A 27891-nucleotide genomic window follows, 5' to 3' on the forward strand; every position below is an offset into this window, starting at 1 on the left:
TCCAGTCTCTACCTAAACTAGAAGGGAACTTAATTGTGATGGCTGAAACTGTGGTAACAACACCAACACTGTGGTAACAACACCAACACTGTGGTAACAACACCAACACTGTGGTAACAACACCAACACTGTGGTAACAACACCAACACTGTGGTAACAACACCAACACTGTGGTAACAACACCAACACTGTGGTAACAACACCAACACTGTGGTAACAACACCAACACTGTGGTAACGCCAACACTGTGGTAAGTAACACCAACACTGTGGTAACACCAACACTGTGGTAACACCAACACTGTGGTAACACCAACACTGTGGTAACACCAACACTGTGGTAACAACAACACTGTGGTAACAACAACACTGTGGTAACACCAACACTGTGGTAACACCAACACTGTGGTAACACCAACACTGTGGTAACACCAACACTGTGGTAACAACAACACTGTGGTAACAACACCACTGTGGTAACACCAACACTGTGGTAACAACAACACTGTGGTAACAACAACACTGTGGTAACAACAACATGGCAGCTCCCACTTGCTCTCTGTTCTAGGAGTAAGTTCCATCTGTTTGGCACAATCACTGAATGACCAGAGCAATGTCACACGTTAAATGGAAAAATGCACCGACTGAGAAATTCATCGCCCTGACTCTGATCACAGCGGTCTGCACAGCCGCCTACACTTCCAGGGGAAACGACAGACACAAATTAGAGTGGAGGTCAATGCTTGAGGAGTCTAACAACAAATCTGCATGCGTTGGTCCAGTGTGTTTAGGTTTAGTTATCAACCTATTGAAATAGATAGAAAACTGAAAACAAATTAAACTTACTTGATATCATCTATTTCCCTCTCTGTTTCCTGGATCTGCTTTGTAAATATTTTCCGGTCAATATCACTCTTGGTGTCATCGCGCTTTTGCTGCAGATATTCCAGTCTATAAAGATACATTTTGCACATAAATATTAAGCAATCAGGTAATCTTTAGCCATTACAATTCCGTTAGGAAAAGCCTAATGTGGCAATCACCTACTTTGGGTGTTTCAAGGTCAGGAGGAAACATAACTAAATCCTGAAAGGACGTTGGAGAGAAAAGTGACACACAGGTGTCTGTAGAGGTTTTCTAGCTAATTAAAGCTGCACTGTCCTGTGGTAATTTACATGCAACAAACAGTAAAGCAGTTTCCTGATGCAAAAAAATGATCCATACTGGATGTACTGGGTATACTGGGTATACTGGGTATACTGGATCACACGTGTAAGGAATATGGGTATCTTCATTACTGTAATAGTCATAAAGGTCTTATTACTCCTTTACACAAGCCTGGCAGCATGCGTATGCTTCCAACAACACTGCTGTACATTAATGCTGCACTATGCAATAAGTAGAGAACAGAGCACTAAACGTACATTATATCCACAGATATTTGCCAACATTAAATTGATTGTACGCTCCTCTGAGCAGGGCCATCTCTCCTTCTGTTTCCACCACTTTTAACTCTGCTCTCCAGCTACTTAGCCCTCCTCCTCGAGGGTCCCTCCTCCACCCCACGTCCACTCTCGCTCCCTCCTCCCCCCTGGGGGTCTCCCTGTCTTCCGCGCCCTCCTTCTTGGGCCCCGTTGTTTGCGGATCCTCCCTCCCCCTTCCCCGCCCTCTCTAGCTGTGCATTGAGTTTACAGAGTTCCTGTGTTTACTGTACTGTGCTATCTCCCATTGTATTGTAATTTGTTTGTCTCTGTACGGCGCTGCGGACGCCTTGTGGCGCCTTATAAATAAATATTAATAATAATAATAATAAATTAAATGTGCACTAAAACTTACTTGAGCAGCTTGGGCTGCAGCGTCCTCTGTAATGTGTCACTGATAATGGCATTTCTCAATTCAGAATTATCCGAAGACCTCACTGGGTGACAATAAAAACCATCAGCCTTTCAGGTAACGGATTTAGGGGAGGGGGAGTAAGAATACTTTTCATTGTTTAAGACGACAGTCAAAAAACACACACACAACATGTTCCCTCTGAACACAGGAATGAGCATAAATGCAGTATATACCATCTTCTGAGGTCAACGATCTGTCCTACATTCAGAATGAACTCACAAGTGCATATGATGTGACGTAATACACTAGTCTGCGCATGCATGAAACATGTATATGCAGTTTTCATACAATAGTTAAAACCTACAATACAATTTGTGTAATGTGTTGGTGGGGTCATTCATACAGACAATCATTACATATAAAAATTGGAGATTTTTATTTTTTTGCACTAATCACTTAAAATATTGTTTTCTCTCTTAATCCGTGAGCTGGACAAGTATACAATTCTCCCCCTTACACTTCAAGTATCAGTAAAGTTCCATCACAGATTTACAAGCCATACTGCCTCTGCCGCTTATTACCAGGTCTTACGTTTTTCCATCTCAGCTTTTCCACAAAGAATTGGCAATATTCCTTCTATCGAGAACTTAGAAACCTTTAAACTTTAAACTGAAATAATTTGGGAAACCTAACTATAACCCTCTCTTGTCTTAGTACATCCTGTAATCATTGAAGTGTACTGATTATACATGACTAGTACATCCCCAGTAATATTCTAACTGCAATGCACAGTTATACATCACCTACAAATATTGAGAAAAATCAGCTATAAAACGGTACCTGTTCCTCTGCTTTAGGCATTAAAGTAGCTGTTGGTGAGGCCAGACATTCCTGTGACACTGATCATGGGATTATTTTGAGCCAATGTACTGAAACCTGGCAGCTTGATGATGTCACAGGAAGATCCTCAGGAGCACAAAGAGCGCTCCTGCCGGTACACTCAAGAATAACTGCCCAGAAGATGGCTGACTTTATGGAAACATTTTATAAGTTGAAAGAGGTCAGCAGTGAGACATGACTGCTGTGGAAGGCCCAGGCAGACGCACGGGCCCAGGCAGACGCACGGGCCCAGGCAGACGCACGGGCCCAGGCAGACGCACGGGCCCAGGCAGACGCACGGGCCCTGGCAGACGCACGGGCCCTGGCAGACGCACGGGCCCTGGCAGACGCACGGGCCCTGGCAGACGCACAGCATCTTCACACACAGCATTTATAAATCAATAAAGCGGAGAGGAAAACTTGAACATTTTATTAACATTGATGGCTTACATTACAATATCCTATATTTTAAAGGACTTGAACACCTCAGACCTGATTCATCAAGGCCCATATCTGCCGATTTTGAGCGTATCACACTGCACATGCCTAGAACCGGGAGATACACCCGTGAACGCAGCACTGTCCGCTGCGTCTTCATACGCAAAGGACACGTAGCTTAAGATTTTGTAAAGTGAATGTGGGGGGAATGGGCGTTTTGCTGTAGTGGATGTACACTAGGGGCGTGCACACAAGCACACAGCCACATCCAGCTCTTGTCATCTCAAAGTTACTTGTTTTTCTCCTGTATCTCTTGCTCCAGCTAAAGGACTAGTCTACGCCCTGATCAGTAGCATGCTATAACATGTGTTTGCAAGCACCAGCAACTAAAAATGTATTTTGTGCTTAAGTGGACATTAACAATATTCTAATAAATGCATTTCATTGGAAATAAAAACTTTTTTTTTTTTTTTAAACTATTTTATCATTATACACACTTATCTTAATATACATGCCTTGATGAGTCCAGGAGTACCCGAAGCCTAAATACGTGCGTATAATACTAAACGCGGGTTGTGTTCAGTATACGTGCCTCGATGATCAGGCCCCACATGTGTCCCATGAGTTTGGACAGAATTCTGTAAACCTTCATTCCCACTACTTTATAATAGACAAGCAGAGTGTTCATTTGTCATGTTTGTGTGAGTGAAGCATTCTGGGAATTCAGGGTTGCCAACCTTAGAAAATATTTTTAAACTGATCATTTTCTAAAAACTTACTTCCATTTGATATTGTTTACGAACATATCATGTATCTAACTAAATGTAGAAGTGATGTTGACAACAAGTGGGCAGGGGGTAGTATTGTACTGGTGTTTGGCGGTGTGTGCTAGCCAGGGGAGGGCTGGCAGATTGCCTGGGGGGCAAGACTTGACTCAGTAGCCTATTAGGAACATTTTAAAGGAAAAAAAAGACAAACCAGGTGGCCCAATGACCCAGCCCAAGTTAGCCCACTATGGCACGGGCCGGGGGGCAGATGCCCACCTGCCCCCCGGCCCCCCAGCCCACCCTGCCCCTGGTACTAGCCAAGATTCTATGAAGTGAATACGACTCAATTACTCACATTTCCTTATAGTAAGTTCTTTAAAGGTTTTCACAATATGAGTGGTTCTTTCTACCATCTCCTCATTGGCTGGGGGCCCCTGTAAAGAAACATGATCAGAAAAAAGGGGTTTCCAACAGAATTATACATCATTGTATCAAATCCAGCCTTGGCCTCAGAGAGGAACTACAAAACATTTCTGTTCTGTAAACGTTTTCTTCATCAGTTCAGTCGGATTAGCTTCTAAAACTGTTCCCAAAAACTCTAAACGTTACAAAATACGTTAAAGTCTCACTCACACCAAAGTTTGATTATTTTGTGTTGCAGAAGAGAAACAAACGGCATCATGTAGCATTTAAATTGTGGTTATGAAATGGGTTTGAAAGTTGTTTTTTTTGAGAGGTTTTATCTGCAACACAATTTATTTATTATTGCCACGCAGCATCATTTTTTATCTCCCGTATCTTGGCGTGAAGTATTACATAGGCATTAACGTGTTCTACTTTTCATGAAAAAACCCCACACGTCCCAGCTACCCAAAAAGTGTCTGTGTGAACGAGTCTGAGTTACTCAGCATCTGAGCATCAGTAGTAGCACAGGTTACACCATGCAGGGCGGGCAATAATCTAGCGATACAGCTCTCATGTTGCTTGCGGACTGTGGTAGTCAGTGATTGACATGTTTTTACCATGTTCACAAACAAGGAGCCAGGTTCATCTGTACTACAACTCACAATGTATGTCAGGTATGGACGGAAGAAGATATGAACACAAGCAGAGTGTAGAATACATTGTATATTGGAGTATAAACTGTCAGAATTTCATATATTACCAATCCCAAAAATACAAATGGACATTAGCTGATGAGACACACATTGAAAAATAAATAAATGAAGAACATAAATAAATTCAATCAGTCAAGTATAAAATTGAGAAATACACCCACCACTCCAGAGAACTTATCCTTAAAATAAGGCTTGGAGAAATGGCCAACAGACAGATTTGATGGGTAACCTTTTGCGATTCCGGCCCTTTGAGTTTTTCGTCCAGCAAGTTCCCACAGCAGCTCTTCCTGAAATGATCAGAAATCATACATGGGAGAACAACTCTAACATCTCATCTGCAGGACGTTTCACAAAAGCCGCCTCCATACCTGCTGGTCCTTGTTCTGAGCAATGAGAATTTCCACTTCCTGAAGCTTTTCTTCTATCACTGCCTGATAAACCAAGTTCATCTGCAAGCAAATCTCTGCCGAGCTTCCACCATCTTCCCAAGCGACGTCATCCTGAAATCAAAATAAATAATCCTGATGATTTAGGAAATAAAGAAGTGGACATGTAGGTTGGACAGACCCCCGACACGCAGAGTACCAGCCAGCCTCTTACCATGGAGACAAGGAGGCCACAGGAAAAGAGATGGCCCCTTGTCTCTCCTAACTCAAGGAGATGAAAATATCCACCAAAAACACTGCTCTAAAACAAGCTCACGCTTCAAAATATAATATTCTAGTATAAGTACCTATAATTCTTGGTGTTACCCAGTGACAGGTAGAGATTTAACTCTATAAGAGCCAAGATAGAAGAGGACGTCCCCTAGATACAGTGCAGGCAGCCGTTATGTCGGCTGAACCAAAGGTCAAAAAATGCAACCCATCAAATCTCAAGGAACCAGTGCCATCTACAAAGTATTTATGACCAATAGTCATGAGGAATGTGTTCTTAGTAAATGAATAGGCTGAGTGTCCATGGACAATCTACTGTGTGTAGCTGACAAGAACTATGAATCACTGACTTCTGGTGTAAATATCACATGGGTGTTTTTATCCAAGAGTGAAAGTGCCAAAAAGAGGATTTCTGTACTCACCGAAAAATCTGTTTCTTTTAACCCATTTGGAGGACACGCTGACCATGGGGCATAGAGGGCGCTGTGCTGGGAGTAAGGTACTAAATTGTAGCAACCTGACTGGCCTGCTACCTCCCCTCTATGCCCCCTGGAGGATAATCAGTTTATTTAACCAAAAAAGCCCTAAGGATAGGACTAAAGTCACGTTCAAACATACAACCGATAACTGCCAGAACAAAAGGGTGGCCCCCACTTGTGGGACACTGCTGACCACGGGGACGTTCCAAAGCTGCCCGTGTGGATGGGTACACTCAGACCACGCTGGGTGCAAAACTTTTCGGCCACTGACGTCTTTGGAATCAAAAAAGACTATGCAGCGACAGAATCTGGTGGACGGAAGACCAGGTCGCTGCCCGACCAAGGCTGCTTTTCGAGCAGCCCAGGAAGTGCTAAAAAGCCTGGTGGAATGAGCCATAATCTACTGAAAACCCTCCAAGAGAGAAGCCTGACAAATGGTAGTCTCAATCCATCTGGAATCTGTCTGTTGCGGTGCCAGCAATCCGTGCTTGTATAACACAAGACTATTCATTTTACACACAGATGCCATGCGATCAACATAGATCCGCAAAGCCCGAACCACATCTAACAGAATAAGCAAATCCTGAGAACCAGACTGCAAGTCCCAGGGCAACGCAGGTATAACATCCTGGTCGATCTGAAATTTGGACACCACCTTCGGTTAGAAAGAGGCCTTGGTGCATGAAACAGATCTGTCCTCATGAATAATAAGAAAGGACGGCCTGCAAGACAGAGCTCCCGACTCAGAGACCAGTTGATATAACGAGTAAAAATGAAACCTTCCAGGTCAGAAATTTTGAGGGAACAGATTCCAAAGGTTCAATCAGTGACTTCTGCAAAGCTGAAAGTACCAAATTTAGGTCCCGAAGCGCCACCGGTGGAACAAAAGGTAGTTGGATGTGAAGGACCCCTGTGAAAAAAGGTGTGGATCTCCGGCAACACAGCCAGTCGTCTTTGGAAAAAGACTGACAAGGCACAGACCTGAACCTTAAGAGAAGCCAAACACAGGACCTTGTACAGGGCGGTGGTAATCGTATTAACGATCCTGAAAATTCCGGCTTTAGTCCTACCAATGTTAATTTAAAGCGGCAATGTCTGGACCCCGCATGCTAAACATTAGCCTCCTTAGCCGTCTTAGCCTCCGGGGTCCAGACATTGCCGCTTTTAATTTAACATTGATGTAAGTCGCGCTGACATCAAACTGAAGTGCCGGAGTCCTGCGTCTTCGGAATGACTGCCTGTCAGCATGCCGCTTCCATCGGAGATCTGGAGCTTCGGTGTTCAGGTAAGTCTGCTTATATTTGATTCGTTTTTGTCAGAATTCGGGGTTTTTTGGTAGAACTAAAGCCTGCCAGAATTTTCAGGATCATTAATACGTACCCAACCCGTACAGGGCACCCTGCAGGAAAGAAAAGAACCAAGTCAGACATAACGAAGAGGTGGGTGCAGCTAGCCTTACACACCAGCATATGTAGGACTTCCAGAGTTGGTGACAATTTTTGGCTGTTTCCTGGCCTTAATCATTGCCTGGATAACCCTGTCTGCAGAGAATCAGGGCGGCAGCGACCAGGCTGTCACAGCCAGCCCTAGTAAGTCCCGATGAAAGAATGGACCCTGGCTTAGAAGAACTTTTCGGAGAAGAAGTCTTCAGGACAGTTCTATCGCCATGCTGAGAAGATCAGTGTACCAGGATCTTCTCGGCTAGCTTGGGATAAAGGCTGCTGGTATGGATGTGATGATTCACCCAGCGCATGATCCTGGTCGCTTCCTTCATGGCAAGGGAACTTCTGGTCGCTCCTTTGTGGTTGATAAATGCCACCACCGTTGCGTTGTGAGACTGGACTTGAATGGGACTGTTCCTCAGAAACAACTGTGCCAGAACTTTGAAGACTGCCCGTAACTCGAGAACATTGATGGGCTGTCTTGCCTCCTACTGGGTCAAAAGCCTCTGAAGACGGAGGTTCAGTGTCACCGCACCCCAGCCATATAGGATGGTGTCTGTGGTTACTATGGTCCAGTCCCACACCGAGAAGGGGCACTTGTAGCCACCACAAGAGAGACTGACAGGTTGTTGGAGACAGACAGAAAAACTGTCAACCACCTTGCTAGTATTTCGTGTAGAAGGGCCATAAGTGAAAGCGAGCAAACTGTACCGCTCTGAAACAAGACACCAATCACCCCATAAGTCTCATACACTATAGGATGGAAACATGCTAGAGGGATACATTTTCACCTGTTTTTGAATGGCCAGCATTTTGTCCCTGGGGAAAAAACACCTTCTGACACCTGATGTCAAGCAAGAGACCCAGGAACACTATGCACTGACTACCATTACCTTTGTAAATACCCACGGTGCTGTTGCTAAACCAAAGGGTAGGGTTTGGAACTGGTAATGAGAAGCGTCCACCGCAAACCAGAGAAGGTTGTGGTGGCCTTCCCCATATTGGAATGTAAATATATGCATCCTTGATATCCAAAAGGTGCAGGAAACTCGTTCCAATCCATGGAGTTGATCACGGAGAAAACCCACTCCATCCGTAAGCTCGCTACCCTCAAGCCTAAGTTGAGAGACTTCAGGTTTAGGATCGGGTTGAAGGACAAACCCGGCTTTTGTACAAGAAAAAGGATTGAATAAGAAAGCCTGATGATAACAAGGATTAAATGGGCCCCTGAAGAGCCATTCATCTGGTGCAGACTTGTGGAAGGGGAGTGGAAAGAAAACGTGTCGGAGGTGTCCCCAAGAGATTCAGAACGTAACCTCTGGTCACGATGTCCCTTACCCAGACGTCTGGGGAAGAATGGATCAACTGGTCCCAAATCTCGAGACCCTACTACCGAACTTCCGGGGCAGGCTGTTTGTCTGCCGGCTTTGGTCCAGGACTTTTACCTGTCCAAGCCTACCTACCCTTCAGATGCACTCCCAGTGGGGCGAAGGAATAGCCTCCCGCAGCAGCTTCCCTGAATCTCCTGACGAAGTGAAAGGGTTGGGGAGCTGCGAGCAAAATGCTGGCGGTAAAATTACCATAATAACGGTATTTACGGTAATAGGGCACGGCCAACTGAATTCCCCCCTTAAAGTTGATCTAGGACATGCCCTAACCCAAATATATATCACATTTAAATTTACCTCCCCCTCCAATGCAACATGGTTTTGCCTTACTCACTTTTGCTTAACTTTCCTTAATGAATCAGTCCCAATATGATTAACAGGACTAAAGCCTGCTTCTAAGATATGAAGTACGGAAAGCCATCAATAAATGAAACATAATTTTCCACATATTTAGTTATAACGCAGGCTTTTTTTTTTTTATTTTGCCAGAGTTTTTGATATCCACCACTATCAAAATTATATTTGCTCTCTTCATCATATATAAGTTCTTGGCAAGTTTATATCAAACCTCAGCAAAACTTGCAGTAAAAGGATTCATCATCCAGTCATACACCTTCAAGTTCAAAATATCTTTAAATCATTTTCCATATCCAATTTAAGTTCATTGAGGTGGCTACAGAACCCTTCAATCTCCTCTGGAGTTACATCATCTTCTATAGATGACAATTCGGGAAACTGATGAAATTCTCTCTTCAAAAGATAATGACAGAGAAGTTCAAGTTTTGCAATAAACAATGACAATATTTTTGCAACTGATAAGAATTATATTGGCTCCTTGTAACGTCAAATTAATATCATTAAATCTCTTGAAAATGTCTGCAATTAAAAGGCATCATTCTTTACGATTTGTAATGATCGACAGAACAGCCTCATTATTACTTTCACAAAACTGTATGACATAATGCTACAAAACAAGTCAAGAACCATTTGAGAGCCATCAAATTGGTAATTATTGTCCTGAAATAGCTGTCGAAACATTCTATCATCTTTAGCATTAGATCTCATATAGAGCTCTTATTATTATACTTCATGATGAATGGAGACTTGTATTTAAATGTTTCCCTACAAAATGTTGTCTGTGCACCACAGAATGAATACACAAAACGTTTGGCACTTCTTCCTTCAAATAAGCAACAAACCCACGACGGCGACATACCATTGATGGTGCTTTGTCAGTAGCGCATGCAACAATATTGTTCAAGAGTATATTATATTTTGCAAAGTATGATTTCATAGCATTAAATATTGATAATCCTTTTGTATCTGTAATAAGATATACAGTGAATAGCATTGTTTTCATCAAGGTACCGTACATATGTCATCAATAGAGCATTATTATCTGCAATGGTATCCTTGCCCAAGTGTATGGAATATGATGAGTTTTGGAGAATACCTATAAGTTTATTTTCAACATTAACTACCATTTTGTCAATGCATCACTTTACTGTGCTAGCGCTAAGGAGCAATGTTTTTAAAACTTCAGATATATCCTGATGCATTACTGTTAAGATGATCTTTTTTGATAGAGGTTAATATCAAAGTTTCTCCAATATTACGGCTCTTGCCACTTTTGCAGTTAATTGTGATATACAATAAGCAGCAGTTAATCCATCTTTGTTTGCATGTTGTTTTTTAAATTCTGCACTTATTTGTAAACAATTTTGAAATCTTTTATAAATTTCTTGAAAATATTCAATGGGCTCATCTTTATCTTTTGAATGCATTGTAGCAATCGACTAGGTTTCATTGGCTCATGTCTTGTAGCACACTAAACACATTGGAAGCTGTTTATATGTAACAGATTCGATGAAACCCATCTTCATATACTCTGGTAAATAGCCACGAGCGTATTTCTTTTTCAGACATAGGTTCACAATTTATCAACTCGTTCCAAGCCGTGGATGCTCACAAGTCTAACCACGTACTGCCCCCACCATGAAAGAGGTTCAGGGATGGAATTCAAAAGTACATCGCAAAACCCTTTTTTAAAAAGTCAAACTCTGCTGTCTGGCATATACAGGTTACTGTAGTCACATATATACATGCAGGTTGTTGTATGCACTGTAACTCTGCTGTCTGGTATATACAGGTTACTGTAGTCACATATATACATGCAGGTTGTTGTATGCACTGTAACTCTGCTGTCTGGCATATACAGGTTACTGTAGTCACATATATACATGCAGGTTGTTGTATGCACTGTAACTCTGCGGTCTGGCATATACAGGTTACTGTAGTCACATATATACATGCAGGTTGTTGTATGCACTGTAACTCTGCGGTCTGGCATATACAGGTTACTGTAGTCACATATATACATGGAGGTTGTTGTATGCACTGTAACTCTGCGGTCTGGCATATACAGGTTACTGTAGTCACATATATACATGCAGGTTGTTGTATGCACTGTAACTCTGCTGTCTGGCATATACAGGTTACTGTAGTCACATATATACATGCAGGTTGTTGTATGCACTGTAACTCTGCGGTCTGGCATATACAGGTTACTGTAGTCACATATATACATGCAGGTTGTTGTATGCACTGTAACTCTGCTGTCTGGCATATACAGGTTACTGTAGTCACATATATACATGCAGGTTGTTGTATGCACTGTAACTCTGCGGTCTGGCATATACAGGTTACTGTAGTCACATATATACATGCAGGTTGTTGTATGCACTGTAACTCTGCAGTCTGGTATATACAGGTTACTGTAGTCACACATATATACATGCAGGTTGTTGTATGCACTGTAACTCTGCGGTCTGGCATATACAGGTTACTGTAGTCACATATATACATGCAGGTTGTTGTATGCACTGTAACTCTGCAGTCTGGTATATACAGGTTACTGTAGTCACACATATATACATGCAGGTTGTTGTATGCACTGTAACTCTGCGGTCTGGCATATACAGGTTACTGTAGTCACATATATACATGCAGGTTGTTGTATGCACTGTAACTCTGCTGTCTGGTATATACAGGTTACTGTAGTCACATATATACATGCAGGTTGTTGTATGCACTGTAACTCTGCTGTCTGGCATATACAGGTTACTGTAGTCACATATATACATGCAGGTTGTTGTATGCACTGTAACTCTGCGGTCTGGCATATACAGGTTACTGTAGTCACATATATACATGCAGGTTGTTGTATGCACTGTAACTCTGCGGTCTGGCATATACAGGTTACTGTAGTCACATATATACATGCAGGTTGTTGTATGCACTGTAACTCTGCGGTCTGGCATATACAGGTTACTGTAGTCACATATATACATGCAGGTTGTTGTATGCACTGTAACTCTGCTGTCTGGCATATACAGGTTACTGTAGTCACATATATACATGGAGGTTGTTGTATGCACTGTAACTCTGCGGTCTGGCATATACAGGTTACTGTAGTCACATATATACATGCAGGTTGTTGGTATGCACTGTAACTCTGCTGTCTGGCATATACAGGTTACTGTAGTCACATATATACATGCAGGTTGTTGTATGCACTGTAACTCTGCTGTCTGGCATATACAGGTTACTGTAGTCACATATATACATGCAGGTTGTTGTATGCACTGTAACTCTGTGACAGTCTCTGTACGTCCCTGCAGGATACACCTTTGTGGTGGACAGGCTCTCATACTTATATTAAGTATTATACTTATAATGCGGCTCCAGTGTAATGTATTTCACTATATACATAGCAGCTACTTGCTGCATCTGGTCACTGTGGGCACTAATGGAAGACTCAGCGAAAGCCAAACTTGTAGTTTCAGATATTTGGGGCATGCACCAGAGCGCATTTTGGACACTGGAGTCCTGCCCCACTTCCTCCTATCAGTAGACCACAGGGGAACATTGCTAAAACCCCACCGCCCACCATGAAAGCTTGAATCGCCCATGAGTAGGCAGTAGGGACCAGGTTGATGACCACTGGTTTAGATGTACTCAAGTAGTATAATGTTTATTATGTCCATGACAGACACTTTACAAATATATACGATTTATTGTATTAATAAACTCTACTTAAGCTCTCTGTCCTTGGGCGCCTTCATATGCATCTGGCCTACATTGCATTTTTGACAGCAAACAGAGAAAAGACGGATATTCACATAGATATCGTGCATAACGTTATTATATACAGATGGTATTATCTACTTTGATATTTTATTCAGATTTTGCATTATATTGATAATATTGTACTTTATTATAAGATACTGAGTCTATAATCTTGACAAATACATAAAAAAAAAATATTTTACTATGGTCAGAGAAATTGATTGCAATGAACCTTCAGCTCCTATGGAATGTCTGTAGTATTGATGGTGGGAGGGGACAGAAGGACTTGCAGACAGCAGACATTTCAGGAGAGTACTGTGTGATCCACTTGTGGTTACCTGACGGAGGACAGGGTTATGGTGCGAGGAGGGGAGATAAGTGGGAAGCCACAGAGAGTATCTGGTCCTCCAACCTCACAGTGATGTGAAGCTCTACAATATGGGCGCAGGAAAACAACTCTGAATGTAAGACAAAGTTCTTACATCATTAATATTTTAGATAGGATGAGAAACTAAACACAAACATTCAAACACCAAATGACCACTTACTGTTTGCCCATCTCCATCCAACCTGTCTTCAATGTCAAAATCATCTGCAAAAAAAAAGAATAAAAATAAATATTTTATCATACAGCTTTATAAATTGTGGACCCAGAGTCAGAACATAATTAGTCAGCTTAATTAACGCAGAAGGAAATATAATGTAATAATGTCCCCTTTATCATGTTGTAACAGTAAAGCTTTTGGATATTATTTGTTTATATGGATCCTTATTATAGTTGAATATTTAAAATGCTTCTCCGCCCTTCAAGTACTTTGTAAATGGATGTGTTTAGGTACCTCGCTCAGCATATTTACCCAGCTCTTCCTACCTGTTGTCCACTAAGCATCCAGTCTCTGGGGCTCTCACTAATAGTAGGATATTTACACTGTAAACCCAACCATGTCTGAATCCCACTGGGAAGAGAATGTTTCAGGATAACAGGGCGCCTGTCAAATGACATTAAACTCAGAGGTGAAACCTGGGACTGAAGAAACAGCACAGAGTAAGAAATATGTTGAACAAATCTCTACAAAGAGGCATAATAAATAAAAACAACATAAAGGGCTATTAGAAGTAGTCAGTTTTCACTATAACAACCTCTCTAAAAACTAACTATTCAAGTATTTATTTGCGGATCGGAGCATACAAATGATAGGATCACTATGCAGGAAAATCAGCTGTACAACATGGTCTGACTGTGGAAATAATCAGGCACCGTGACATATAACGTTTCATCAGGTCCATACTAACATGTACATGACATATAACGTTTCATCAGGTCCATACTAACATGCACATGACATATTACATTCTATCAGGTCCATACTAACATGTACATGACATATAACATCATATCAGGTCCATACTAACATGTACATGACATATAACATCATATCAGGTCCATACTAACATGTACATGACATATAACGTTCTATCAGGTCCATACTAACATGTACATGACATATAACATCATATCAGGTCCATACTAACATGTACATGACATATAACGTTCTATCAGGTCCATACTAACATGTACATGACATATAACGTTCTATCAGGTCCATACTAACATGTACATGACATAACATGTACATGACATATAACGTTCTATCAGGTCCATACTAACATGTACATGACATATAACGTTCTATCAGGTCCATACTAACATGTACATGACATATAACATTCTATCAGGTCCATACTAACATGTACATGACATATAACATTCTATCAGGTCCATACTAACATGTACATGACATATAACGTTCTATCAGGTCCATACTAACATGTACATGACATATAACGTTCTATCAGGTCCATACTAACATGTACATGACATATAACGTTCTATCAGGTCCATACTAACATGTACATGACATATAACATCATATCAGGTCCATACTAACATGTACATGACATATAACATCATATCAGGTCCATACTAACATGTACATGACATATAACATCATATCAGGTCCATACTAACATGTACATGACATATAACATCCTATCAGGTCCATACTAACATGTACATGACATATAACATCCTATCAGGTCCATACTAACATGTACATGACATATAACATCATATCAGGTCCATACTAACATGCACATGACATATAACATAATATCAGGTCCATAATAACATGTACATGACATATAACATAATATCAGGTCCATACTAACATGCACATGACATATAACGTTCTATCAGGTCCATAATAACATGTACATGACATATAACATCATAGCAGGTCCATAATAACATGTACATGACATATAACATCATAGCAGGTCCATAATAACATGTACATGACATATAACATACAGCTTAGAAGCTAGTTACCATCATCGGAATCCTCACTGGCCACGGACCCGTCCGGCTCCGCTGTTGATACATTTGGACCCAAAGTTCTCTCCAGAGCCTCAATCTCCCTCTGGATCTTGTCCCGTTCCGCATTGATGTGACTGGCGGACATTGTGCTCACATCAGTAGAACGATCTCTACGGGTCACTCAGCAGAAATAAAGAACATTCATCCCTAGAACAGCTCAGATTAGTTCCTGTACCGGGAACAGCGCTGCCCGTGGGTGAGACAGAGAGGATTCTGGGGGATCACATGCAAATAACTCTGTGACGTCACGCCGTATGTCTGCCGGGCGGGAATAACAGCAATGTCAGGTCTGAGAAATGTGGAATGGGCGTGGCCAGATGCGCTTATTAGCATGAATTACCCATGGTGCATTTCGTTACATTCACCGTCTGCAGCTGACAAACATCTATAAATAAACCGATTAAGGCTGAAATACACCCAGTATAATATACTGCAGACCACATAGTTACCTTCATGTGTGTTACACATATGTGATCACTTAGTCACTGTTATAGGGATGGGGTCACTTAGTCACTGTTATAGGGATGGATGGGGTCACTTAGTCACTGTTATAGGGAGGGACGGGGTCACTTAGTCACTGTTATAGGGAGGGATGGGGGTCACTTAGTCACTGTTATAGGGAGGGACGGGGGTCACTTAGTCCCTGTTATAGGGATGGATGGGGTCACTTAGTCACTGTTATAGGGAGGGATGGGGTCACTTAGTCCCTGTTATAGGGATGGATGGGGTCACTTAGTCACTGTTATAGGGAGGGATGGGGTCACTTAGTCCCTGTTATAGGGAGGGATGGGGTCACTGTTATAGGGATGGACGGGGTCACTTAGTCACTGTTATAGGGATGGACGGGGTCACTTAGTCACTGTTATAGGGAGGGACGGGGTCACTTAGTCACTGTTATAGGGAGGGACGGGGTCACTTAGTCACTGTTATAGGGAGGGACGGGGTCACTTAGTCACTGTTATAGGGAGGGATGGGGTCACTTAGTCACTGTTATAGGGAGGGATGAGGTCATTTAGTCACTGTTATAGGGATGGATGGGGTCACTTAGTCACTGTTATAGGGATGGATGGGGTCACTTAGTCACTGTTATAGGGATGGATGGGGTCACTTAGTCACTGTTATAGGGATGGATGGGGTCACTTAGTCACTGTTATAGGGAGGGATGGGGTCACTTAGTCACTGTTATAGGGATGGATGGGGTCATTTAGTCACTGTTATAGGGATGGGGTCACTTAGTCACTGTTATAGGGATGGGGTCACTTAGTTACTGTTATAGGGAGGGATGGGGTCACTTAGTCACTGTTATAGGGACGGGGTCACTTAGTCACTGTTATAGGGAGGGATGGGGTCACTTAGTCACTGTTATAGGGAGGGACGGGGTCACTTAGTCACTGTTATAGGGAGGGACGGGGTCACTTAGTCACTGTTATAGGGATGGATGGGGTCACTTAGTCACTGTTATAGGGAGGGATGGGGTCACTTAGTCACTGTTATAGGGAGGGATGGGGTCACTTAGTCACTGTTATATAGGGATGGGGTCACTTAGTCACTGTTATAGGGACGGGGTCACTTAGTCACTGTTATAGGGACGGGGTCACTTAGTCCCTGTTATAGGGAGGGATGGGGTCACTTAGTCACTGTTATAGGGATGGGGTCACTTAGTCACTGTTATAGGGAGGGATGGGGTCACTTAGTCACTGTTATAGGGATGGGGTCACTTAGTCACTATTATAGGGAGGGATGGGGTCACTTAGTCACTGTTATAGGGAGGGATGGGGTCACTTAGTCACTGTTATAGGGATGGGGTCACTTAGTCACTGTTATAGGGATGGATGGGGTCATTTAGTCACTGTTATAGGGAGGGATGGGGTCACTTAGTCACTGTTATAGGGAGGGATGGGGTCACTTAGTCACTGTTATAGGGATGGATGGGGTCATTTAGTCACTGTTATAGGGATGGGGTCACTTAGTCACTGTTATAGGGATGGGGTCACTTAGTCACTGTTATAGGGATGGGGTCACTTAGTCACTGTTATAGGGACGGGGTCACTTAGTCACTGTTATAGGGACGGGGTCACTCAGTCACTGTTATAGGGATGGATGGGGTCATTTAGTCACTGTTATAGGGATGGGGTCACTTAGTCACTGTTATAGGGACGGGGTCACTTAGTCACTGTTATAGGGACGGGGTCACTTAGTCACTGTTATAGGGATGGATGGGGTCACTTAGTCACTGTTATAGGGACGGGGTCACTTAGTCACTGTTATAGGGACGGGGTCACTTAGTCACTGTTATAGGGAGGGATGGGGTCACTTAGTCACTGTTATAGGGACGGGGTCACTTAGTCCCTGTTATAGGGAGGGATGGGGTCACTTAGTCACTGTTATAGGGATGAGGTCATTTAGTCACTGTTATAGGGATGGGGTCACTTAGTCACTGTTATAGGGATGGGGTCATTTAGTCACTGTTATAGGGAGGGATGAGGTCATTTAGTCACTGTTATAGGGATGGGGTCACTTAGTCACTGTTATAGGGATGGATGGGGTCACTTAGTCACTGTTATAGGGATGGATGGGGTCACTTAGTCACTGTTATAGGGATGGATGGGGTCACTTAGTCACTGTTATAGGGATGGATGGGGTCACTTAGTCACTGTTATAGGGATGGATGGGGTCACTTAGTCACTGTTATAGGGATGGATGGGGTCACTGTTATAGGGACGGGGTCACTTAGTTACTGTTATAGGGATGGGGTCAGCGCTGGCTTTATGCAGAAAGATGGGAGAACAGTGATAGGGTTATTGTGGTGCTAGTGGCTTCCACTAATATATATATCAATATAAGAGAGGCTAATATAGTGTTGCTTAAACCAGTGACATTTTATTGTTATAAATAATAAATCTGAAATAAAGAATATAATGTAACAAAATACAAATCTCACCTTATAATGTATTTTATTTTTCAAGATCTTCCTACAGCACCTTTTCTTGACATACATGATTGATTATAATGGTGTATATATATATATATATATATATATATATATATATATATATATATATATATATATATATATATATATATATATATAGATACATACATATATATATATATAGATACAAAATAAAGATACTTTTTCAATAAATGAAATCAATTGAGTTATGTGTTGTCTATTCAGATATGCATTTAATATATAGGTGACAAGTTTGCTTTATCTTGTCTGAAAAGATTAAAACCTGTTGATTTAAAGGAACTTTATGCTGGGAAAATAATGCCACTTGCAATTTTTTCTTCCTAATAGGAAAGCACATAGAAAACACAGCAAAATGTTGCTTCCAGCTATTGAAATGAATGGATGTGTCACTTTTGTCAAATGTATCAAAAGGATTTGATAAACTGACTCCATGTTGTCATACATAAAAATTCTTGTTGTTTTCTCTGTGTCAGGCTTCAATGATTGGTGGGTCTATTGTGGGAATTATATTAATGATGGCTTTCCATATGTACTGTTCCTATAAGCTCCCCAGCTGTTTATCTCCCCAGTTTTCTTTGTCCTTCCAAGTTACTTAATATTGCTAATTATCCGTTGTTTGCAGAGTTTGAAACTTTTGAAAGACTCCATAGTAAACAGTACTCGGACATGGGGACATGAAGGTGCAGGACAAAGATACCTGATGATTCTCCTGCAGTGGGAGAACTAGATCTCAGCATACTGGCAGGGGATGATAAACAGGGCAGCCGAGAGGAATTTGTGGCTCTGGTACAGCAGCCCCCCCGCCCCACCACAGGGGGCACCACCAAAGGGGCGTGGTCACACAATGTTGGGGGTGTGGTCAACATGGGGCGTGGCTGCGTTTCTTTAGATAGAACATATTGAGGGAGATTCAATTGCTGGCGATGTGACACGCAGACATTGAGCAGCGCACAATGGCGGCAATTATGGTACAAATCTCCGCTTATTTTCCTTCACACCCCGTAGAGGTGCAAGGAAAAATGAGAGGACATTTCTGTCAACTCTCCGCCACAAAGTGTCTCGCAGACGTTCCGGAGACACTTTACTACGAATTGAATCCCCCCATTATGTATTAAAATGCTGTTACTCTCACCTACCTGTTAATGCAGCTTTCACAAGCTGGTACTGGATCCTGGAATGTTGGGATCTGTTGGAAAGCGTTATATTATCTTCCCAACCCCCGGCACATTATGACCCTTCAGCCGGTCACAGCCCGCTCCCGCTGACCCCCGGCAGCCTCCCCGCTGTCACTTACCCGTCTTCCGTGCCTCTCTTGGACAGACGCCACAGTCTTTTCTTTGGCGTCATTCTGCCGCTTCTGCGCATACACGGAACCAGCGGCTGTCAGTACTTTCATTCATTCAGTCACACCCTGAGGACAAATCAGTTCCCCTCACTGACTATTTAAAGTCCCTCCCACACTCCTAGGGTAGACCTGCACCCGCTGGCTCATTTCCATTACCTGCAGATCATCGCTGTCCGCACCACTGTTGCAGAGTATTCCTCTCTGCTAATCCTCAGCTCTCTGGACGAAACCTGTTCCATTAGCTGCAGATCATCGCTGTCCGCACCGCTGTTGCAGAGTATTCCTCTCTGCTAATCCTCAGCTCTCTGGACGAAACCTGTTCCATTAGCTGCAGATCATCGCTGTCCGCACCACTGTTGCAGAGTATTCCTCTCTGCTAATCCTCAGCTCTCTGGACGAAACCTGTTCCATTAGCTGCAGATCATCGCTGTCCGCACCGCTGTTGCAGAGTATTCCTCTCTGCTAATCCTCAGCTCTCTGGACGCACACCTGTTCTATTAGCTGCAGATCATCGCTGTCCGCACCGCTGTTGCAGAGTATTCCTCTCTGCTAATCCTCAGCTCTCTGGACGCACACCTGTTCCATTACCCGCAGATCATCGCTGTCCGCACCGCTGTTGCAGAGTATTCCTCTCTGCTAATCCTCAGCTCTCTGGACGCACACCTGTTCCATTACCCGCAGATCATCGCTGTCCGCACCGCTGTTGCAGAGTATTCCTCTCTGCTAATCCTCAGCTCTCTGGACGCACACCTGTTCTATTAGCTGTTCCTGTTTCCCATTCCCTGGTTCTCACCTTGGTCTCGCTTGTTATCTTCCGTGAGGCTCGCGACCTGCAATTAGGGAGCCGCAAAGTCCCTTGCGGGGGTCCCTGGTGAACACTTCCCTTTCTTTTAGATTCCATGTCTCTAGGTAGGTAGTGCCAACACAAGCAGACCGTACGGGGACTCCTCAGACCTTGCATTGTGACATAGACACATTATAACCCTCCCAGGCACATTATGATACCCCCCATCCTTAACTGCATGATGCTGACATCAATGTAGAAAACATCCTGCAGAGTGAGCAGGGACGCTGTTAGTCTCGCAAGGTTTAGTAATCTCGTGAGATGTGGAGCTCCTGGCTTGCTTTGCAGACTGCTGGACAGTATGTGATGACACACACGGTCATTACACACTGTCTGTGGACAAGCCCTCCCTTCCCACGGACGAGCACCACACCCGTTGCACGAATAAATATGCTTTAAAATATACTTTTTTTTTTTTTTTAACTATAGAGCTCCAGTAGCGCCCCGGTCTTCCCAGGCAGGTCCGGGCTCAGGTAATTTGTACTCCCCCTTCCTCTCGGCTCCTCTGCTAGTTCCACCCCCCCATCATCTGCTCAATGGCTTCAAATTTAGTTTACCATCACTTGTGTACTATCACGCATCACACCAGTTTAGTTCCATGTGGTTCATTGGTTTCCCTTGGTTACTGCTGTTTAGCCTGGTGTTCCTGTCTCATCGGACGCCATCTTGCCTAGTGGTTTGCGCATGCGCTACCCCGGGACCCTTCAAACCTCTGCTCAGCAATGATTGGATCATCTACAGCCAGTTCCCTTTACAAGGGCCCTCATCCATTTAATGGGTGTCAGATCATCGGGTCTCTCTACCTGATAGGAAGCTTCTCCCCTGAGTCCTGTTCAGCTACTCCTGTTGTTCCTGACATCGTGGATAGTGCAGCTCACCGCTTCTCAGCAAACACCTGTGCAGCTAACCGCTTCTCAGTGTTACCGGTGCAGCTCCTCAGCATTACCGGTGCAGCTAACCGCTTCTCAGCATTACCGGTGCAGCTAACCGCTTCTCAGTGTTACCGGTGCAGCTAACCGCTTCTCAGTGTTACCGGTGCAGCTCCTCAGTGTTACCGGTGCAGCTAACCGCTTCTCAGTGTTACCGGTGCAGCTCCTCAGTGTTACCGGTGCAGCTAACCGCTTCTCAGTGTTACCGGTGCAGCTCCTCAGCATTACCGATGCAGCTCCTCAGCATTACCGATGCAGCTAACCGCTTCTCAGTGTTACCGGTGCAGCTAACCGCTTCTCAGTGTTACCGGTGCAGCTAACCGCTTCTCAGCAAACACCTGTGCAGCTCCTCAGCATTACCGGTGCAGCTCCTCAGCATTACCGGTGCAGCTAACCGCTTCTCAGTGTTACCGGTGCAGCTCCTCAGCATTACCGGTGCAGCTAACCGCTTCTCAGTGTTACCGGTGCAGCTCCTCAGCATTACCGGTGCAGCTCACCGCTTCTCAGTGTTACCGGTGCAGCTAACCGCTTCTCAGTGTTACCGGTGCAGCTCCTCAGCATTACCGGTGCAGCTAACCGCTTCTCAGTGTTACCGGTGCAGCTCCTCAGCATTACCGGTGCAGCTAACCGCTTCTCAGTGTTACCGGTGCAGCTAAACGCTTCTCAGTGTTACCGGTGCAGCTCCTCAGCATTACCGGTGCAGCTAACCGCTTCTCAGTGTTACCGGTGCAGCTAACCGCTTCTCAGTGTTACCGGTGCAGCTCCTCAGCATTACCGGTGCAGCTAACCGCTTCTCAGTGTTACCGGTGCAGCTCCTCAGCATTACCGGTGCAGCTAACCGCTTCTCAGTGTTACCGGTGCAGCTCCTCAGCATTACCGGTGCAGCTAACTGCTTCTCAGTGTTATCGGAGCAGCTAACCGCTTCTCAGTGTTACCGGTGCAGCTAACCGCTTCTCAGTGTTACCGGTGCGGCAATGAGAGGTAACCAATGGACGAGCAGAGTAGGTAAGAAAAGGTGAGATGGTCACTTGCGCATGCGCAGCACCGCTGCCGACATGACAGCCGGAGGAGAAAGCAGGGATTCCGGAAACGGGTAGGCGCACTGGTTACTGGGTGGCAGCCGCGAGACAGCGGCGTGTGACAATTTCCACTGCGGAGCATCGCTCATCATCGGTCCAGTTCCAGAGTTATAACACCTGTGTGGATCTTAGTGCTCCAGCTCTCTGCAGCTCATCTCTTTACTACTACTCCCCTTCTGCCTTGGTGGCTCCGTGCATTATCTGCACTACGCCCCCTAGAGGACTGTGATCTGCTGTTGAGAGCAGCTAAGACCATATCCCCTTGCGGGAATCCATGGTGAATACCTCTCAGAGGGTAGGCTGTCACTCCAGCAGAGGTCAAGACCATTCCCATTATCTGGCTTTCATGACATGTACTCTAACCTCCATTTTTACTTCTCCTACTCATGTGTTAGAACTTAATGACCCGATCGTATCCTTTCTAGAGCTACCTGCTTGTATTCTCAGTGTCCACTACACGCTTTCTTCTTACATCTGTCTGAGATAACAAGAATTTCCTGCCAGGTTCCCCCTTCTTTTGTACTCATTCTTGGAGGAGATTTCTTTACTTTCTCCATGGACTCCCTATCAGAAAAATATAGCCTCCCATGGGGGATTTTCTTTGAATATTCCCAATTACATTCCTATATGTGTTCTGTACCCAGGACGCTGGTGCTCAAGGGCCTATCCCCGTTTTAAAGAATTTGCTATTACACCCCTAATAGGAGAGGTATGATTGATTTCCATAATATACTCCTTGCTACGATCTACTACAGCAGAATCCTTTCTGAAGCATGAACTTGATTGGGAGAGAGATCTGGGGCCCCCGATACATGCTGGCACGTGGAGTAGGATTAGAGACAGGATTTCTAGGCCCTCTATTTCTACTCTAATTAAGGAATCATCCTATTAAGGATGACTCAAAGGTTGAAGTGCAGCCTTTCAAGACTGCCTGTATTAATACAACTTTATTTAAAATCGCTAATTTGCCACATTCACAATTTGATACATTTACCGCTAGGTGGTCTTAAAAACTAAAATAAATAAAAAGTACAAGGGAAAAAGATAAAAAAAAATCTAAGAAATCTTAAAAATAAATATAAAATATTTAAAGAGATAAGGACCACAGGTGACACAACAGAAGTCACTAAAATAATACAGTGATTTCTAAAAGAATTCAAGATATAAGTGGAGATGAATAAGAGTGGTAGCCAGAGCCTCAGTAGTTATGTATCTGGCAAAGGGTGGTCATCTTGAGGTTACTGACGGTCTCTTGTGGCTTTTGATAAAATGTAAAAGATACAGGGCCTGATTCATTAAGGAAAGTAAAGTGTAAAAAAAGAAGTAACTTTGCACCTTGGCAAAACCATGTTGCATTGGAGGGGGAGGTACATCTAAAATGTGGGGACAGATTTATAGTTGAGGTAGGACATTGTCGAAGTCAAATAATTGGATGAAGTTGTTCTAAATACAGATTGTAATATTTTCCTGTATGATTGCCATTAGTACAAGACGACGTTCTGTCGCTAATTAGGCTGTCACATTGGAATACATAGTAAATACACACCTACATTTGCCAATAGTTCACTTTTAATAAAGTTACCAACTTACATTCTTTACCATCAATAATGTTTTATTCAAAAGATTTTTGCAAAGGTATGAGGTACAGAAAATAAGAAGGGAGGCCAACAATTACAAAATGCAGGGGGGGGGGGGGGGGTTTGGGAGAGACATAGGCAGTTGCTCAATGAGTATTACAACATATCAAAATCCACAGATATTAATGTTCAAAGTAGAGAAAATAGTGGCAAACCATTGTAGAGAGAGAGTAAACATGACATTGCTCAATGCAGAAACCAACTCACAATCTTTTATTAATATAAGGGGCTTAGAGATTTTATTACACAAAGGTAAACATATATTAAAGATATTTATAGTTCAGGTCTTAAAAAATGTATTGTGTTTGGTCTTATATTGATCATCATCATCATCAGCTATTTATATAGCACCACTAATTCCGCAGCGCTGTACAGAGAACTCATTCACATCAGTCCCTGCCCCATTGGAGCTTACAATCTAAATTCCCCAACACACACACACACAGAGACTGACTATAATCAATTTGATAGCAACCAATTAACCTACCAGTATGTTTTTTGGGATTGTGGGAGGAAACCGGAGCACCCGGAGGAAACCCATGCAAACACGGGGGGGGGGGAACATACAAACTCCACACAAATAAGGCCATGGTCGGGAATTGAACTCATGACCCCAGTGCTGTAAGGCAGAAGTGCTAACCACTTAGCCACCATGCTGCCCACATTAATCCACAATTCACCAGCAGGAATTCGATATCATCGGAGAAGGACATTGCGATAGCTAGTTATGATTAGTATAAGATTAATATGCAAAAAATTTCTGTTACTGGGTTAGATTAAACCAGATTTTCAGCGGTTCCCTGAGGCAAGACATGTACACAGCTGTTGACGAGAGTTTCTCCCACCTTTGGAGAATCTTAAACCCTAAACCAATGGAGAACTATCTTAGTGTTACCTTTGTGCATATTATGACATCATCACAGTTCTTTTCAAACCAAACTGTTAATAAACAGGCCACTGGTACAGTAACACTATCTTTGGCAACACAGACTTCAGGATTGATGAGCTGTTACTGGATCCAGTGCGCAAGCGTATTTATCAGTTATACTTTGTTATAGTTTTATATTAAATCTCTTTGTGCATTGGAACCACATTGATCGCATCGGGCAATCTTCATTGGTAATCGATGCCACACTACTCAGTGATTCGAAAACCTACGGATTCTGGTTTACCAACAAAAGGGTGAAGAGGCGCCATAAACAGGTAAAAATGCAAATAGTTCTATACCTTTTATCATCCAGTGTTGCTAAACTGAACATTTGCTTTGTAAAATCTAAGGGGCGCTGGTGAGAATATTGGGACAAGAAAGAAAAATTGTCTTTTATGTCGTTTTGCGATTAATATGTGGTTTATTTTAGAGATGTTCACTGACCCCCGTGTTTTGGTTTTGGATCTGGATTAACTTTGTGTTGGCAAAACCGCCCAGTGTGTTTTGGTTTTGGATCCCTATTTTTTTTTCTATAATCACATAATTTGGATCTTTTTTTGTTCCTACATTATTATTAACCTTAATAACATTAATTTCCAGTCAATTTTTGTCAAGTGACAAGATCACTGCTACCCCTGTTTCTATGTGAGCAATGGCGCTGGATCTCCTGGGGAGGGAGGTACTTATAGAAGCCAAAACCCGCAAGATCCGACAATGCAACAATGATGTTTTGCCTCGATTCAGATCTGAGGACGTGCAAAAGTACTGAGCCGGCTCACGAGCCTAATCGGATCCCCTAAGTTCGGGTGCGGTCAGTTTTCAGAAAACCAGGCCCGAGCTTCTCTAGTTTATTTGCATGGCATATGTGTATATTTCCTGTACTATATTGCCACATGTTTAAACGGTTATATTGATAGATATTATTGTTGTATTTTATAGTGAAAGGAAAACCTCTGAAAAGTTATTACCAACATTTGGGAAAATATTTTTCTGTACAGAAAACAATGGTTTATGTGAATTGTGTGATTGTGAAAGTAAAGGAAAACTTGAGGAAACAGGGTATAAAAAGAGTAAAATAAAGACGTTGAGGGGGCGTGGCTTGGCGGACTAGATGGCTCCGTCAGAGGTTTTCTTGCCCATGCTGCATCAACGCTTACGTGTACTGGTATTTTGTGCCAAATATAACCCCGGGCTGCTGAACACCTCAGCTACATATTGAGGTTAAAATTTTCACTGTACCTGGTCCCGGAGCCGAGATACCCTCTGATCGGGGCTTCCTCCGTGCTTTTGGTGTGAAAAACGCTGGGCCCCATAACTCATCATTGGACAGAGGCACCGTTTCCCTGAAGCCAGTCCCGTGGTTCCCCCTATGGGCTCCTTCTTCCATGGAGGCCCTCTTTGACACAGAAGGGCGGCGTACAATCCGCTGACCAGACTCTGCTCTCCGTGTCGACAGCACCTGATTCTCACCCGCCTCTGAGATCTGCCACATCCTTACATCCAAAGCTGAGCTGCACAACACCTCTGCTGTGTTACCGCTGGATAGCACTCACGGGTCAGAGGATGGGGTTTGCTGTCCTGTCCTCACGGATCCCTGATAATCGGGCAATTTGTAGCGTTATCCCTACAAGCACCCCAGTACATAACATCTGCTAGGGGCTTACCCTACACAAGGAGAAGTGGAATAAGTGTCCCTATCAAATATTGTACTACAGAGACTGCCTTATATATCTGACCTGCTTTAAAAAGAGACTCCATCTGGTCTAACTTTATATACAAAACAAATAGGACAGAAATTGAGACTCAATAAAAAATCAATATGACATGCCACATATTGTCCTTTTGCTACAAAACACCGCAGATTAGACATTGGGATCCTTCTTCAATCAAAAAATATTGCTATCTTACCTTGCAATCTGCGTTGACCTACCTACTATTTTTCTTAAGTTGTGGCACCATCTTGTGGTCATTTTGCAAAATGCACCATCCTTAATTTCACTCTCAGGAAGACAATGCCACCTTGTGTCCACTTTGAATATTGTATTCAGTCTTCTACCAGGTAAATAGCGCCATCTTGTGTTCATTAAATATACTATGCAGGTTGTTATTTTCTATCAAGACAGCATCTTCCAAGTAGCCATTTCTTACAAAGCAGCGACAAGAATTTACTCTCACACTACTATGAACATCGCCCGGCCAACTTTGGTTGATCACAAACACAGACCATATAGTCAATTGGTTATATACAATCGCATTCAAACTGAAACATGCCGTTATTACAACTACAGCACTTTGTGCTGATACTTCAAACTGGCATAGCAAGCCCCCATCTTGCAGTACCACTCATACTTTACCCGTTTCATAGGACATTCTGTAATATGGCTATAAAAATGCTGTAAAGCCATCCTTTGGTCTGGTGCGTGGACCTCCCGCCGCTGGAACATTACATATATACCAATCTCATTCTAGACACCTCCACTCTACTTCTGCATCGTACAAAAATGCCTAAGAACAAAAAGATCAATTCACAATCTTTGGTCAAATATCTGAATTCAAGTCATCCCAATCTGTCGAGGGGGGGCTTGGTA

The 27891-nt window shown here is 43.2% G+C and overlaps 1 protein-coding gene across 4 annotated transcripts in view; it reads right to left on the bottom strand.

The window, feature by feature from the left end:
- The window catches only part of SNAPC4 (small nuclear RNA activating complex polypeptide 4), a 66035-nt gene extending 50256 nt beyond the window's left edge, over window positions 1-15779 (bottom strand). For 3 of the 4 annotated variants that reach the window (XR_012678995.1, XR_012678994.1, XM_075185843.1), the window contains exons 1-7: window positions 15520-15779; window positions 13679-13722; window positions 5406-5537; window positions 5199-5324; window positions 4275-4353; window positions 1836-1917; window positions 846-950 (exon numbers count right to left, since the gene is read on the bottom strand). Coding sequence is in view for 2 of the 4 variants with exons in the window: in XM_075185843.1 (XP_075041944.1) it covers window positions 846-950; window positions 1836-1917; window positions 4275-4353; window positions 5199-5324; window positions 5406-5537; window positions 13679-13722; window positions 15520-15652 (701 nt within the window). In the remaining 2 variants the exon portion in view is untranslated. The remainder of the gene's footprint in view (window positions 1-845; window positions 951-1835; window positions 1918-4274; window positions 4354-5198; window positions 5325-5405; window positions 5538-13678; window positions 13723-15519) is intronic. The other variant, XM_075185844.1, reaches the window with a different exon arrangement.
- Window positions 15780-27891: the final 12112 nt, after the last annotated feature.

Source organism: Mixophyes fleayi, chromosome 9, assembly GCF_038048845.1.
Source record: "Mixophyes fleayi isolate aMixFle1 chromosome 9, aMixFle1.hap1, whole genome shotgun sequence".
NCBI classification, from domain to species: domain Eukaryota; kingdom Metazoa; phylum Chordata; class Amphibia; order Anura; family Limnodynastidae; genus Mixophyes; species Mixophyes fleayi.